The following is a 17,477-nucleotide window of genomic DNA, read 5'->3' on the forward strand; positions in this document are numbered from 1 at the left end:
CATTCTAGCTCCAACAGTGCAGTAATGCTTGTGTTTCTAGCTCCATTCTAGCTCCAACAGTGCAGTAATGCTGGTGTTTCTAGCTCCAACAGTGCAGTAATGCTGGTGTTTCCAGCTCCATTCTAGCTCCAACAGTGCAGTAATGCTGGTGTTTCTAGCTCCATTCTAGCTCCAACAGTGCAGTAATGCTGGTGTTTCTAGCTCCATTCTAGCTCCAACAGTGCAGTAATGCTGGTGTTTCTAGCTCCAACAGGGCAGTAATGCTGGTGTTTCTAGCTCCATTCTAGCTCCAACAGTGCAGTAATGCTGGTGTTTCTAGCTCCATTCTAGCTCCAACAGGGCAGTAATGCTGGTGTTTCTAGCTCCAACAGTGCAGTAATGCTGGTGTTTCTAGCTCCATTCTAGCTCCAACAGGGCAGTAATGCTGGTGTTTCTAGCTCCATTCTAGCTCCAACAGTGCAGTAATGCTGGTGTTTCTAGCTCCATTCTAGCTCCAACAGTGCAGTAATGCTGGTGTTTCTAGCTCCATTCTAGCTCCAACAGTGCAGTAATGCTGGTGTTTCTAGCTCCATTCTAGCTCCAACAGTGCAGTAATGCTGGTGTTTCTAGCTCCATTCTAGCTCCAACAGTGCAGTAATGCTGGTGTTTCCAGCTCCATTCTAGCTCCAACAGTGCAGTAATGCTGGTGTTTCTAGCTCCATTCTAGCTCCAACAGGGCAGTAATGCTGGTGTTTCTAGCTCCATTCTAGCTCCAACAGGGCAGTAATGCTGGTGTTTCCAGCTCCATTCTAGCTCCAACAGGGCAGTAATGCTGGTGTTTCCAGCTCCATTCTAGCTCCAACAGGGCAGTAATGCTGGTGTTTCCAGCTCCAACAGTGCAGTAATGCTGGTGTTTCTAGCTCCATTCTAGCTCCAACAGGGCAGTAATGCTGGTGTTTCTAGCTCCAACAGTGCAGTAATGCTGGTGTTTCTAGCTCCATTCTAGCTCCAACAGGGCAGTAATGCTGGTGTTTCCAGCTCCATTCTAGCTCCAACAGGGCAGTAATGCTGGTGTTTCCAGCTCCAACAGTGCAGTAATGCTGGTGTTTCTAGCTCCATTCTAGCTCCAACAGGGCAGTAATGCTGGTGTTTCTAGCTCCAACAGTGCAGTAATGCTGGTGTTTCTAGCTCCATTCTAGCTCCAACAGTGCAGTAATGCTGGTGTTTCTAGCTCCATTCTAGCTCCAACAGGGCAGTAATGCTGGTGTTTCTAGCTCCATTCTAGCTCCAACAGGGCAGTAATGCTGGTGTTTCTAGCTCCAACAGGGCAGTAATGCTGGTGTTTCCAGCTCCATTCTAGCTCCAACAGGGCAGTAATACAGAACAATGAGATGGATGTCGGTGGTATTGAACTACAAAATATCCCGTGCAGCAACCTTCTCATGAACTACAAGAAAAACAATACAAAATATAAATAATAAAGAAGTCAAGAAATCTCAGAATGAGCAATGTCAGATTTGTGAATATAAATAATGCAGCACATACAGTGCCTTGCGAAAGTATTCGGCCCCCTTGAACTTTGTGACCTTTTGCCACATTTCAGGCTTCAAACATAAAGATATAAAACTGTATTTTTTTGTGAAGAATCAACAACAAGTGGGACACAATCATGAAGTGGAACGACATTTATTGGATATTTCAAACTTTTTTAACAAATCAAAAACTGAAAAATTGGGCGTGCAAAATTATTCAGCCCCCTTAAGTTAATACTTTGTAGCGCCACCTTTTACTGCGATTACAGCTGTAAGTCGCTTGGGGTATGTCTCTATCAGTTTTGCACATCGAGAGACTGAAATTTTTTCCCATTCCTCCTTGCAAAACAGCTCGAGCTCAGTGAGGTTGGATGGAGAGCATTTGTGAACAGCAGTTTTCAGTTCTTTCCACAGATTCTCGATTGGATTCAGGTCTGGACTTTGACTTGGCCATTCTAACACCTGGATATGTTTATTTTTGAACCATTCCATTGTAGATTTTGCTTTATGTTTTGGATCATTGTCTTTTTGGAAGACAAATCTCCGTCCCAGTCTCAGGTCTTTTGCAGACTCCATCAGGTTTTCTTCCAGAATGGTCCTGTATTTGGCTCCATCCATCTTCCCATCAATTTTAACCATCTTCCCTGTTCCTGCTAAAGAAAAGCAGGCCCAAACCATGATGCTGCCACCACCATGTTTGACAGTGGGTATGGTGTGTTCAAGGTGATGAGCTGTGTTGCTTTTACGCCAAACATAACGTTTTGCATTGTTGCCAAAAAGTTCAATTTTGGTTTCATCTGACCAGAGCACCTTCTTCCACATGTTTGGTGTGTCTCCCAGGTGGCTTGTGGCAAACTTTAAACAACACTTTTTATGGATATCTTTAAGAAATGGCTTTCTTCTTGCCACTCTTCCATAAAGGCCAGATTTGTGCAATATACGACTGATTGTTGTCCTATGGACAGAGTCTCCCACCTCAGCTGTAGATCTCTGCAGTTCATCCAGAGTGATCATGGGCCTCTTGGCTGCATCTCTGATCAGTCTTCTCCTTGTATGAGCTGAAAGTTTAGAGGGACGGCCAGGTCTTGGTAGATTTGCAGTGATCTGATACTCCTTCCATTTCAATATTATCGCTTGCACAGTGCTCCTTGGGATGTTTAAAGCTTGGGAAATCTTTTTGCATCCAAATCCAGCTTTAAACTTCTTCACAACAGTATCTCGGACCTGCTTGGTGTGTTCCTTATTCTTCATGATGCTCTCTGCGCTTTTAACGGACCTCTGAGACTATCACAGTGCAGGTGCATTTATACGGAGACTTGATTACACACAGGTGGATTGTATTTATCATCATTAGTCATTTAGGTCAACATTGGATCATTCAGAGATCCTCACTGAACTTCTGGAGAGAGTTTGCTGCACTGAAAGTAAAGGGGCTGAATAATTTTGCACACCCAATTTTTCAGTTTTTGATTTGTTAAAAAAGTTTGAAATATCCAATAAATGTTGTTCCACTTCATGATTGTGCACCACTTGTTGTTGATTCTTCACAAAAAAATACAGTTTTATATCTTTATATTTGAAGCCTGAAATGTGGCAAAAGGTCGCAAAGTTCAAGGGGGCCGAATACTTTCGCAAGGCACTGTATATGATGGAGTGTATAGGCAGTAAGGACAGTATATGAATAGAGGTTTGTAAAGCAGTAGTGATACTGAATACAAATATAAATGCAACATGTAGAGTTTTCCAATGTTTCATGAGCTGAAATTTGTTTACATCCCTGTTAGTGAGCATTTCTCCTTTGCCAAGATAATCATACTACCTGACAGGTGTGGATGTATCCAGCTGACAGGTGTGGCATATCAAGAAGCTGATTAAATTGAATTATCATTACACAGGTGCACCTTGTGTTGGGAACAATAAAATGCCACTCTAAAATGTGCAGTTTTGTAACACAACACAATGCTACAGATGTCTGAAGTTTTGAGGGAGCATGCAATTGGCATGCTGACTGCAGGAATGTCCACCAGAGCTGCTGCCAGATAATTGAATGTTCATTAATCTACCATAAGCCACCTCCAACGTTGTTTTAGACAATTTGGCAGTACGTCCAACCGGCCTCACAACCACAGACCACATGTAACCATGCCAGCCCAAGACCTCCACATCTGGCTTCTTCACCTGAGGAATCGTCTGAGACGAGCCACCCGGACAGCTGATGAAACTGTGGATTTGAACAACCAAAGAATTTCTGCACAAACTGTCAGAAACCGTCTCAGGGAAGTTCATCTGCGTGTTTGTCGTCTTCACCAGGGTCTTGACCTGACTGCAGTTCGGTGTCATAACCAGTGGTGGAAAAAGTACTCAACTCTCATACTCTCCTCACTCAAACCCCGATCTCCTCACTCAAACACCGATCTCCTCACTCAAACACCGATCTCCTCACTCAAACACTGATCTCCTCACCCAAACCCCGATCTCCTCACTCAAACACCAATCTCCTCACTCAAACACCGATCTCCTCACTCAAATACCGATCTCCTCACCCAAACCCTGATCTCCTCACCCAAACCCCGATCTCCTCACCCAAACCCTGATCTCCTCACCCAAACCCTGATCTCCTCACTCAAACCCTGATCTCCTCACTCAAACCCCTGATCCCCTCACTCAAACCCTGATCTCCTCACCCAAACCCCGGTCTTCTCACTGAAACACCGATCTCCTCACTCAAACCCCGATCTCCTCACTCAAACCCAGATCGCCTCACTCAAACCCTGATCTCTCACTCAAACACCGATCTCCTCACTCAAACCCCGATCTCGTCACTCAAATACCGATCTCCTCACCCAAACCCCGATCTCCTCACCCAAACCCTGATCTCCTTACCCAAACCCTGATCTCCTCACTCAAACCCCTGATCTCCTCACTCAAACCCCGATCTCCTCACTCAAACCCTGATCTCTCACTCAAACACCGATCTCTTCACTCAAACCCCGATCTCCTCATTCAAACCCAGATCAACCTCACTCAAACCCCGATCTCTCACTCAAACACCGATCTCTCACTCAAACACCGATCTCCTCACTCAAACACCGATCTCCTCACTCAAACCCCGATCTTCTCACTCAAACCCCGATCTCCTCACTCAAACCCCGATCTCCTCACTCAAATTCCGATCTCCTCACTCAAACCCCGATCTTCTCACTCAAACCCCGATCTCCTCACTCAAATCCCGATCTCCTCACTCAAACCCCGATCTCCTCACTCAAACCCCGATCTCCTCACTCAAACCCCGATCTCCTCACTCAAACCCCGATCTCCTCACTCAAACCCCAATCTCCTCACTCAAACCCCGATATTCTCACTCAAACCCTGATCTGCTCACTCAAACACACATGGTCTAGATGCCATCACAACCTCTTCCTTTAAAAAAATATGAAATGAAGAATCGGTCACATAACTTCAAATGTAACCCTTCGGATGTACAGGTAAACTCAGCAAAAAAAGAAAGTCAATTTTTCAGGACCCTGTCTTTCAAAGATCATTCGTAAAAATCCAAATAACTTCACAGATCTTCATTGTAAAGGCTTTAAACACTGTTTCCCAATTAATGAACACGCACCTGTGGAATGGTCGTTAAGACACTAACAGCTTACAGACAGTAGGCAATTAAGGTCACAGTTATGAAAATTTAGGACACCTTTAGAGGCCTTTCCACTGTTTCTGAAACTACCAAAAGAAAGTTGCCTAGGGTCCCTGCTCATCTGCGTGAACGGGCCATAGGCATGCTGCAAGGAGGCATGAGAACCGCAGATGTGGCCTGGGCAATAACTTGCCATGTCCATACTGTGAGACGCCTAAGACAGCGATACAGGGAGACAGGAAGGACAGCTGATCATCCTCGCAGTGGCAGACCACGTGTAACAACACCTGCACAGGATCGGTACATCCGAACATCACACCTGCGGGACAGGTGGAGGATGGCAACAACAACTGTCCGAGTTACACCAGGAACGCACAATCCCCCGATCAGTGCTCAGACTGTCCGCAATAGGCTGAGAGAGGCTGGACTAAGGGCTTGTAGGCCTGTTGTAAGGCAGGTCCTCACCAGACATCACCGGCAACAACTTCGCCTATGGGCACAAACTCACCATCGCTGGACCAGACAAGACTGGCAAAAAGTGCTCTTCTCTGACCAGTCGCGGTTTTGTCTCACATGGGGTGATGGTCGGATTCGCGTTTATCGTTGAAGGAATGAGCGTTACACCGAGGCCTGTACTCTGGAGCGGGATCGATTTGGAGGTGGAGGGTCCGTCACGGTCTGGGGCGGTGTGTCACAGCATCATCGGACTGGGCATGTTGTCATTGCGGGCAATTGCCATCACAGGGAAGACATCCTCCTCCCTCATGTGGTACCCTTCCTTCAGGCTCATCCTGACATGACCCTCCAGCATGACAATGCCACCAGGCATTCTGCTCGTTATGTGCATGATTTCCTGCAAGACAGGAATGTCAGTGTTCTGCCATGGCCAGCAAAGATCCCAGATCTCAATCCCATTGAGCACGTCTGGAACCTGTTGGACCGGAGGGTGAGGGCTTGGGCCCATTCCCCCCAGAAATGTCCGGGAACTTGCAGGTGCCTTGGTTGAAGAGTGGGGTAACATCTCACAGCAAGAACTGGCACATCTGGTGCAGTCCATGAGGAGGAGATGCACTGCAGTACTTAATGCAGCTGGTGGCCACACCCGATACTGACTGTTGCTTTTGACCCCCCCCCCCCCCCCCCCCATTGTTCAGGGACACATTATTAAATTTCTGTTAGTCACACGTCTGTGGAACTTGTTCAATTTATGTCTCAGCTGTTGAATCTTGTTATGTTCATATAAATATTTACACATGTTAAGTTTGCTGAAAATAAACGCAGTTGACAGTGAAGAGGACGTTTCTTTTTTTTGCTGAGTTTAGTTCTTTCTGATGGCTAATCTGATTCTTGCTCACTATCTCTAATTCCAAGAAGTGTCTTCTTGACCCTTTGATCTTTTTCCTGTCGTTGTACAGCCTCTGCCTCTTAAAACAGCATGAGTGGGTAAAGTCCATCTCAGGGGCAGATTATTAACCTGGCGGATCTGGTCCCCTCAACCCCCATAAAAGGGCCCTATACTCCTATATAGGGCTGAGGTCACACGTGTGTTGGCTAGTTGAAAGAGGGCAGCACCCAAACGGAAACTAAGGATCCATCACAAACAACTGAGAGTCCAGATGAAGAAGAAGCAGACAGAAACACGACCAGACCTCAAGGTAAACTCATCATTTACTTATCATTTCAATATTTCATTGATGAGTTTAGTTTTGTTGTGAATGTTTAAATTGTGATTGTACGTTGCCTGGCCTGGTAAAATGATGGGTTATGGTTGAGTTAATGTCTGGTGTGTAGGTCCTTAGTGAGCTTTATTTCTGTTAACTTGAATAATTTAGCTTTACACTTAGTATATTGCATCATTGGATGTTTTCAAAGTATTTCTGTTTACCTTTGGGGTGAAATGACCAAGGTGTTTACCATGCTCAGATTAGGGGATTTACTGCCATGATGTCTAACTGAATAACAACTTGTGGAGGATGGTTCTGGATTGATATCAGAAACCATGCTTTTTGCGGGATATTTGCGGCTATTGTTTGAAGACACAATACCCCATAGCAAAAGTGGAGACACTGAATTGTAGAAGACAGTTCTAACATTGTTTCTCTGACAAAGATGTAAAGGTGATATGTTTTGTTCACAGTGGAATGTATTGGAACACCCAAGAGGCTATTAATCTAGATTCCTGTGATTTAGGAAGGAAAATCTGTGTCACTCCAGTCTACTTTGATGAGTTAGTCATGGAAGAGCTCCTCTTGCATCAACTTTCAAAACAGTCAACACCAAGAACCATGACAACTGGCCATGGTGACGGTGACATTCTACTGGGTTATAACGTAATCCAGGCCCATGTCGATCATTCATGGAGTAGGTCAATTAAAGTAGATGTAACACCCAGTTGGTCATGTGCCTGACGGTTGGCCTTGGTGGAGATGGCAAGGCCATATGGTGGGCTTCCGAGTGGCGCAGCGGTCTAAGGCACTGCATCTCAGTGCTAGAGGCGTCACTACAGACCCTGGTTAGATTCCAGGCTCTATCACAACCGGCCGTGATTGGTAGTCCCATATGGCGGTGCACAATTGGCCCAGCATCGTCCGGGTTTGGCCGGGGTAGTCCATCATTGTAAATAAAAATTTGTTCTTAATAACGGACTTGCCTCGTTAAATAAAAAGTATGGGACAGTGACAAATCACGTAGGTGACAATCTTGTGCCATATAAGGTGTTTTACATGATGTCTGAGAGGTCATCGAATATTCCCAGTTTTTGAACATCATGTGACTTTCAAACTTTGTGTATGACAAGTTACCCAACGTTACTTTGGATGTGTAAATGTCTCTGTCTTCCCTTTCAGAGTTGTGAATGTCTCTGTCTTCCCTTTCAGAGTTGTGATGTCCAGACTCAGACAGAGGAGCAGCAGGGTTCTGAGGGGGGGAGACAGGAGCAGGGTTCTGAGGGGGGGAGACAGGAGCAGGGTGCTGAGGGGGGGAGACAGGAGCAGGGTTCTGAGGGGGGGAGACAGGAGCAGGGTGCTGAGGGGGGGAGACAGGAGCAGGGTGCTGAGGGGGGGAGACAGGAGCAGGGTGCTGAGGGGGGGAGACAGGAGCAGGGTGCTGTGAGGGGGAGACAGGAGCATGGTTCTGAGGGGGGGAGACAGGAGCAGGGTTCTGAGGGGGGGAGACAGGAGCAGGGTTCTGAGGGGGGGAGACAGGAGCAGGGTTCTGAGGGGGGGAGACAGGAACAGGGTGCTGAGGAGGGGAAGCAGCAGCCAGGCTCTGACATGATCTACACCATAGAGGATGTCCCACCGTGGTACCTCTGCATTCTACTGGGCCTCCAGGTACACAAATACACACACTCTCACAAACACTCTCACACACACACTCACACATTCTCTTACACACTCTCTCACACATACACTCTCACACACTCACTCACAATCTCTCACAAACACTCACAAACTCTCTCACCCACACACTCTCTCACACACACACTCTCTCACACACTCTCTGACACACTCTCTGACACACACACTCTCTCACACACACACACACACACACACACACACACACTCTCTCACACACTCTCTGACACACTCTCTCACACACACACACACACACACACACTCTCGCACACGCTCTCACACACTCTCTGACACACTCTCTCACACACACTCACACACTCTCTGACACACACACTCTCTCACACACACACTCTCTCACACACACACACACACACACTCTCTCACACACACTCACACACTCTCTGACACACACTCACTCACTCACTCACTCACTCTCTCTCTCTCTCTCTCTCTCTCACACACTTAGTTTTCATGAATGGTTTTCTCACTCCACCTTTCTATCAGTAATTGTTTCTTCTTCTCTTTTGTGCGCTCCTTCCCCCAATTGTATCTCTCCCCCTCCCTCCCTCTGTCTCCCCCCTCTCTCTCCTACTCTCTCTCCCCCCTCCCTCTGCCCCCCCCCACCCCTCCTCTCTCTCTCCATGGTGATTAACACTGTGTCTTTAATCACAGCACTACCTAACGTGTTTCAGCGGGACCATCGCTGTGCCCTTCCTGCTGGCGGAGGCCATGTGTGTGGGACAAGACCAGTACACGGTCAGTCAGCTGGTGGGAACCATCTTCACCTGCGTGGGAATCACCACAATCATACAGACCACATTTGGAATCAGGTACGTGTGTGTGTATGTATGTGCGTGTCTTAAATTACAGGCCTCTCTCATCTTTTTAAGTGGGAGAACTTGCACAATTGGTGGCTGACTAAATACTTTTTTGCCCCACTGTATGTGCGTGTCTTCTAATGCTTTGGAATGCATTGTGTAACATATTTTATCTTCTATGTTTAGGTTACCTCTTTTTCAGGCCAGTGCTTTTGCCTTCCTCATCCCTGCCCAAGCCATCTTAGGGCTGGATAGATGGAAATGTCCCTCTAAAGGTGCACCACTCAGTCCCATCCTATGTCAGAAGAATATGGCCCAATCAAAGACAGAACCTCACTAATGTGCTATTGTGTCTGTCTTTCATCAGAGGAGATTTATGGGAACTGGAGTCTTCCTCTGAACACCTCACACATCTGGCACCCAAGGATAAGAGAGGTACTTCCTGCCTCTTGTCACTGGGCCTCCATCTTGGGGTCCATCTTTTTGAACTGTAGCATCTCTCACTTTGATTGACATTATCAGAGATTATCAGGGTTTTTGTGGGTCAGGTCAAATGGTGGTCCTAGACATACAGTGGGGCAAAAAAGTATTTAGTCAGCCACCAATTGTGTAAATTCTCCCACTTAAAAAGATGAGAGAGGCCTGTAATTTTCATCATAGGTACACTTCAACTATGACAGACAAAATGAGAAAAAAAATCCAGAAAATCACATTGTAGGTTTTTTAATGAATTTATTTGGAAATCATGGTGGAAAATAAGTATTTGGTCACCTACAAACAAGCAAGATTTCTGGCTCTCACAGACCTGTAACTTCTTCTTTAAGAGGCTCCTCTGTCCTCCACCGGTTACCTGTATTAATGGCACCTGTTTGTTATCAGTATAAAAGACACCTGTCCACAACCTCAAACGGTCACACTCCAAACTCCACTATGGCCAAGACCAAAGAGCTGTCAAAGGACACCAGAAACAAAATTGTAGACCTGCACCAGGCTGGGAAGACTGAATCTGCAACAGGTAAGCAGCTTGGTTTGAAGAAATCAACTGTGGGAGCAATTATTAGGAAATGGAAGACATACAAGACCACTGATAATCTCCCTCGATCTGGGGCTCCACGCAAGATCTCACTCATTCACTAGGGGACCTAGTGAATGACCTGCAGAGAGCTGGGACCAAAGTAACAAAGCCTACCATCAGTAACACACTACGCAGCCAGGGACTCAAATCCTGCAGTGCCAGACGTGTCCCCCTGCTTAAGCCAGTACATGTCCAGGCCCGTCTGAAGTTTGCTAGAGAGCATTTGGATGATCCAGAAGAAGATTGGGAGAATGTCATATGGTCAGATGAAACAAAAATATAATTTTTGGGTTAAAACTCAACTCGTCATGTTTGGAGGACAAAGAATGCTGAGTTGCATCTAAAGAACACCATACCGAAATTACAGGCCTCTCTCATCTTTTTAAGTGGGAGAACTTGCACAATTGGTGGCTGACTAAATACTTTTTTGCCCCACTGTAGCTAATGATAATAACAGTCGGTCTGTCTCCCCCCTGTAGATCCAGGGTGCCATCATAGCGTCCAGTGTGGTGGAGGTGGTCATCGGGCTGGTGGGTCTCCCTGGTCTCCTGCTGGACTACATCGGGCCCCTGACCGTCACCCCCACCGTGTCCCTCATCGGCCTGTCTGTATTCCAGACCGCTGGGGACAGAGCCGGTTCTCACTGGGGCCTCTCAGCACTGTAAGAGCACAATCCATCCTCGCTTCTTCTCTGTAATGTATCCTCCTCCCAGGTTTCTCTCTCCTCTCTCCATCTGATCCTCCCAGGTTTCTCTCTCCTCTCTCCATCTGATCCTCCCAGGTTTCTCTCTCCTCTCTCCATCTGATCCTCCCAGGTTTCTCTCTGCTCTCTCCATCTGATCCTCCCAGGTTTCTCTCTCCTCTCTCCATCTGATCCTCCCAGGTTTCTCTCTCCTCTCTCCATCTGATCCTCCCAGGTTTCTCTCTCCATCTGATCCTCCCAGGTTTCTCTCTCCATCTGATCCTCCCAGGTTTCTCTCTCCTCTCTCCATCTGATCCTCTCCTCTCATGATTTGACACTTGAGATCCATCTATGTTGTCCTGAGTTGTATTATTGTGTGTGGTATGTTGTTCTTACCGCTCTTCCTCACTTCTTTTGTTTAAATGGTTTACCTTGTTTTGGGCTTGAGACTCTTTATCGTCTTACGTCGAGGACAATTTGTAATCTAATAACTTACTATTAACGTAATTACTTTGTCCCTGTTTTATGTTTTTTATTGGGTTGTGATGTAACAATATCACTGCCTCTCCCCAGGTCCATCTTCCTCATCGTGCTGTTCGCTCAGTATCTGAGGAACTGGTCCTTCCCTCTCCCCTCCTACAACAGAAAGAAAGGCTTCAGCACTGCCAGGGTTCAGATCTTTAAGATGTTCCCGGTTAGAAGCAACACACCACACACCTGTCTCACACGGATGTCAGAAAGCTATACTAATAAGATGTTCTCATGTGGGGTATGACCTGTTGGTAAATACATGAGGCTAATCATTCACGGCACATCGTGTCATACAAATCTTGAGCGGTTATAAGAGAGTCTGAGGCACATTTTACTGCAGTGCCCTCTATGCTACCGCCTTAGTGAGTGCTGCTAGACACTGTCAGGCTATAGAAATGACTCACTGTGATAGACAGACACAGACCACAGGGATCAAGTCACCGTTATGTTAATGCCAAGAATTAGCTTTCTGATGGAAATGGCTGTAAAATAAAATAGAAATATGACACAGACCAGGCACGTCCAAAATGATAACTTGGAATCTTGGAGTCTCGGAATCCCTATGATTCCGTTATATGACATGTTATGTTGTTCCCTTGTTCTTTCTGTGTTCAGATCATCATGGCCATCATGTTGGTGTGGTTGCTATGTTACATCCTGACTCTGACCGATGTGCTGCCCAGTGACCCCAGCCAGTACGGACAGAAGGCACGCACAGACGCCCGCGGTGACATCATGACCCTCTCCCCCTGGTTCCGGGTCCCCTACCCCTGTAAGAGACCAGCATTACCTCCACTGTCTCACACACAGGCGGCAATTTGGACACACGAGCTAGATCAAGGGTCAAGTGAAGAAAGCAGATGACACGGATCATTTATATGTCACTTTAGAATGACCTTGTATATCATTTTAAATGGGGAAATGATCTGAGTTGTCATCTATTTGCATTGACTTTCATCTTGCTGCATAGGAGGAGGATTCAGACGTGTGGTGTTTGTGTGTCTCTGATAGGTCAGTGGGGGTTGCCCACGGTGACCATCGCTGGGGTGCTGGGCATGTTCAGCGCCACACTAGCTGGCATCGTAGAGTCTATCGGGGACTATTACGCCTGTGCCCGCCTCTCAGGGGCACCTCCTCCACCTGTCCATGCCATCAACAGGTGAGCATCAGTCTTCTACACCGGGGGTTAGACTTCTAACATGGACCTAAGGCTCTGACAGGGACCTGTGTTCTTAAATGTCTTCTTATTGTCAAGCATCAGTTCCCTGTGTTGACATATGTGTGTGTCATGTCTTTCCCGTACCAGGGGTATCTTCACAGAGGGGGTGTGCTGTATTATAGCAGGACTGCTGGGTACAGGAAATGGCTCCACCTCCTCCAGTCCCAACATTGGAGTTCTGGGAATCACTAAGGTAAGGAAGCTTAGCCCCTCAACTAGTTTTGACTAGATGGGAATACAGCTTATGACAAAATTGACTTTTTGTAGCAGGTTCGGAAGAACTTACGCAGCATGTTAGGAGAATTAACGTAGCTGGTTAGGATAATTAGGTTAAGGTTAGGAAAAGGGTTAGCTAACATGCTAAACGTTTCAACTTTTTGATGTAAATTTGACATAAGTTGTACGCTGTCTAAATATGGCCCCGTCGACCCCTCCCCAGCTTGTTCTCAGACATGTTGTCTTTAATCTATGTAATGAAAAACACCAATGTAGATATGTAATCTCAAGCTGTCTAGTTCGAGTTGGAATCGGCAAAATGATCTTTTTGAAACAGATGAAGGCTTATTGACATGATCTCCAGTGCAAGTGCTTTGTCACAATGCAAATCGATTGGCCACCCCACATAGCCTGGTTCCTCTCTAGGTTTCTTCCTAGGTTCTGGCCTTTCTAGGGAGTTTTTCCTAGCCACCGTGCTTCTACACCTGCATTGCTTGCTGTTTTGGGGTTTTAGGCTGGGTTTCTGTACAGCACTTTGAGATATCAGCTGATGTACGAAGGGCTATATAAATACATTTGATTTGATTGTTATTATTGGCACATGATTATTAGCTAAAGGTCTGCTCATCTTTACATGAACTGATATGTTAATCATTATATTTAAACAATGAGCTGATACCGGAGGTTGCACAGTTCACATGGAGTCACGTTGTACAACGTCTCTCTCTACACACAGGTGGGAAGCAGGAGGGTCGTGCAATATGGAGCAGCCATAATGTTCCTGTTAGGAACTGTGGGCAAATTCACTGCCCTCTTTGCATCGCTGCCTGACCCCATTCTAGGTGGCATGTTCTGCACCTTGTTCGGTGAGTCACTGACCTTCTAACAGAGAACTCACATATAGCGTCATCTCTCAGTTCAATTCAATTCACGGGGCTTTATTGGCATGGGAAACATGTGTTAACATTGCCAAAGCAAGTGAGGTAGATAATAAACAAAAGTAAAATATACAATAGAAATGAACAGTAAATATTACACTCAGAGAAGTTCCAAAAGAATAAAGACATTTCAAATGTCATATTATGTCTATATACAGTGTTGTTACGATGTGTAAATGGTTAAAGTACAAAAGATAAAATAAATAAACATAAATATGGGTTGTATTTACAATGGTGGTTGTTCTTCACTAGTAGCCCTTTTGTGGCAACAGGTCACAAATCTTGCTGCTGTGATGGCACACTGTGGAATTGTATGTCTCTCTCTACCCCACCAGGGGGCAGTATGATCAGCGAAAGCTCACCTCTATTTGAGAAGGGATGAGGAAATACTGTATGTCTCAAGCTAGAAACCCAGGTAACAATAAGACAATAATAACCTGATCCAGTCCTCTGTTGTTGGTGTCTATGCCCTGCAGGTATGATCACGGCTGTGGGCTTGTCCAACCTGCAGAGTGTAGACCTCAACTCCTCTAGGAATCTCTTTGTCCTCGGCTTCTCCATGTTCTTTGGCCTAATGTTGCCCAATTACCTAGACATGCATCCCGGCTGCATCCAAACAGGTGGGCTGCACATTGAACAGGTTTTTACTTATATGAAAAGACATCTCCATCTTAAGAGGAAGTGTAGGAGTGGCTTTAGAGAGTTTACAGTGTGTACAGTTAGACTGTCATCAAGCTTTAGTATGGATTATTATGTTGATGTTATGAATAATGATTAGGATAATTAATTTGGTAATATATATTTTATTGCCCTCCTCAGGAGTTGCAGAGGTGGATCAAATCCTCACAGTGCTCCTGACCACGGAGATGTTTGTCGGAGGCTTCCTGGCGTTTACGCTGGATAACACCATCCCAGGTATGCGTGCTATGTGAGAATGTGAAACCTCATCTCATTAACAGGAGCTACCAGTCACCTTGTCACACACTGATCAAAGAGATCATCAGTTGTGTTTGTTTATGTGACACCACAATAGCACTATGGGACACATCAATCTTTCAATTTTTGCGCAACCGTTGCCTGTAACAACCAATGTTTGTTTATGTGGCATTGTGTGTGTGTGTGTGTGTGTTTATGTGTATGTGTGTACGGTTTCAACAGGCACCAGGAGGGAGAGAGGGCTGCTGCACTGGAAGGCAGATGAGAGCATGGGGGGAAGCTCAGCGAACATGCGTACTTATGACTTCCCTATTGGAATGAGTTGCGTTAGGAAAGTCAGCTTCCTGCGCTATCTACCCATCTGCCCCAGTTTCCGAGGCTTCGTGCGATGCAGACGGAAGGACAGCATGCAGGAAAACATGGAGGAGGAATTAAGAGAGAGGAATGAGAGTTTACGCATGGACACAACAATTACCTTGGCCTTCACTAAAGTATAGTAACCCTGCAATGATTCATCTTTAAGATCATTTTATACTGAGCTGTATTTTTCACAGCTGTTTATATTGTTTTTGGACACTTACAGTTGTAATTGAAAAAAATGCACTGTCTGCAATTGGGAAACAGGGAGTATGAACACTGACTGGGCAAAAATGATGCCGATGTTGTATAACGATGTTGCATTTTTGAAACTGGAATGTTATTTACCAGAGCACATTTCTCACCACGTTGATTTGGGAAGTTTGTCTACTGTCCCCATTTTTCTCCTCACCACTACCACCTTACAACATTCTGTTTCTAAGTTAAAGAACAAAATAGTCCTATATTCAGATGCATACTGACCTTATTGTACTGTATGTAGGCTGTATTGAAGAAGCAGAGACAACATTAACAGTGTTTATTTAGTAAGTCTTTATCGTGTACAAAATGATAAGTAAATATAGTGTATCGCTTCTGATGATCTGAACTCAAAACACACGTGAGGTTATGCAAAAACATATATGATATAAAACTAAAGGATAATTAAGGAAAGCATTCTTTTTTTGGACTGTCAACTGTTTGTTTACATTATTAAGTGTTACAGTAACATGTTAAAACAGACGAATGATAGTAGAGACGTCTATCAACTGATTTACAATTTGACAAAGTGCCGTAAGATAGAAAACCCACAGGCTTCGATGTCAAGTTAACATGGTAATTGTACTGTGCTATTATCTGAGAGACTGAACCATGAAACGACACTGTGCTATTAACTGAGAGAGACTGAACCATGAAACGACACTGCACTATTATCTGAGACTGAACCATGAAACAACACTGTGCTATTAACTGAGAGAGACTGAACCATGAAACGACACTGTACTATTAATTGAGACTGAACCATGAAAAGACACTGTACTATTATCTGAGACTGAACCATGAAACGACACTGTGCTATTAACTGTGAGAGACTGAACCATGAAACGACACTGTACTATTATCTGAGACTGAGCCATGAAACGACACTGTGCTATTAACTGAGAGAGACTGAACCATGAAACGACACTGTACAGATTGGAAGACTGTGACACGGGTGTGACCTCTAGAAGTGATTCTAAAAAGGTGCAAACCAAGAGGCCAGGATCTATTGATCTATCAAGGAAGCACAGGATCCGTATATTTATGACTGTTCATGATTGATTTCCCTGTGACATCATGAAAGAATTTAAATTTAAATTTCCCTTCCATATTACACTGAGCCTTTGTCTGTCAGAGTCTCTGTCAATAGCGCCCATTGGAGTCTCCCTGGCGATTCGTTTGTAATCTGACGACAGCTGCCACCTCGCTTTGTTCAGGTCACGCTCTTCAAGTAAACAATGGTAAGATGGAAAAGACAACAAAAGCTTATGCAGGTCATAGGGAAAATGTGATCCTATCAAACTTTGTTGTTATTTTTAGAAAACATTTCACTCAGTGTAAAAAAATAACGACCACTAAAAATTGAATTTCTACATTTCTCCTTTGAAATTTGGAGAAATTGAATTGAATTGAAAATATAATCTGTGTTTTTTTAAGAATGTGTTGTTCCATCTATATTACACAACTAGACATGAAAAACATTCCCACCAACAACAAAGAAACAGTTTGTTTACGTTAGAAAAATAATAGAAGATCACCAGGTATCTGCCCACAAATACACCTTGTCAGTGGGAAAGGGAAGAGGAGGGTTCATGGAACCAGGGGTAAACACACTATGCATTTTAGGTATGCAAAACAACACATACAGTGCTTTCAGAATGTAGTCATACCCCATTGACTAATTCCACTTTTTATGTTGCGATACAGCCTGAATTAGATTTTTTTTTAAGTTAGATTTTTTTCCACTGGCCTACACACAATACCCCATAGTATCAAAATGGAATTATGTTTCTCAAATTTTTTTTAAACAAATTAATAGAATTAAAATTTTTAAAATGCTGAAATGTCTTGAGTCATTAACTATTCAACCCCTTTGTTATGCCAAATTAGTTGAGTAAGTAAAAATGTGCTTAACAAGTTACATAATAAGTTGCATGGAC

General features: G+C 44.8%; 1 protein-coding gene across 1 annotated transcript; it reads left to right on the forward strand.

Annotated features, from left to right (window-relative positions):
- Positions 1-8,407: 8,407 nt before the first annotated feature.
- On the forward strand, positions 8,408-15,954 carry LOC139419413 (solute carrier family 23 member 1-like). Its single transcript, XM_071169361.1, has 13 exons — positions 8,408-8,483; positions 9,180-9,337; positions 9,512-9,600; positions 9,693-9,760; positions 10,880-11,061; positions 11,656-11,776; positions 12,229-12,385; positions 12,625-12,772; positions 12,920-13,025; positions 13,785-13,914; positions 14,463-14,606; positions 14,806-14,901; positions 15,145-15,954. The coding sequence occupies exons 1-13, from the start codon at positions 8,424-8,426 to the stop codon at positions 15,417-15,419; spliced, it is 1,734 nt and encodes a 577-aa protein (XP_071025462.1). The 5' UTR covers positions 8,408-8,423; the 3' UTR covers positions 15,420-15,954.
- The last annotated feature ends 1,523 nt before the right edge of the window (positions 15,955-17,477 follow it).

Source organism: Oncorhynchus clarkii, chromosome 10 (assembly GCF_045791955.1).
Source record: "Oncorhynchus clarkii lewisi isolate Uvic-CL-2024 chromosome 10, UVic_Ocla_1.0, whole genome shotgun sequence".
NCBI lineage: Eukaryota > Metazoa > Chordata > Actinopteri > Salmoniformes > Salmonidae > Oncorhynchus > Oncorhynchus clarkii.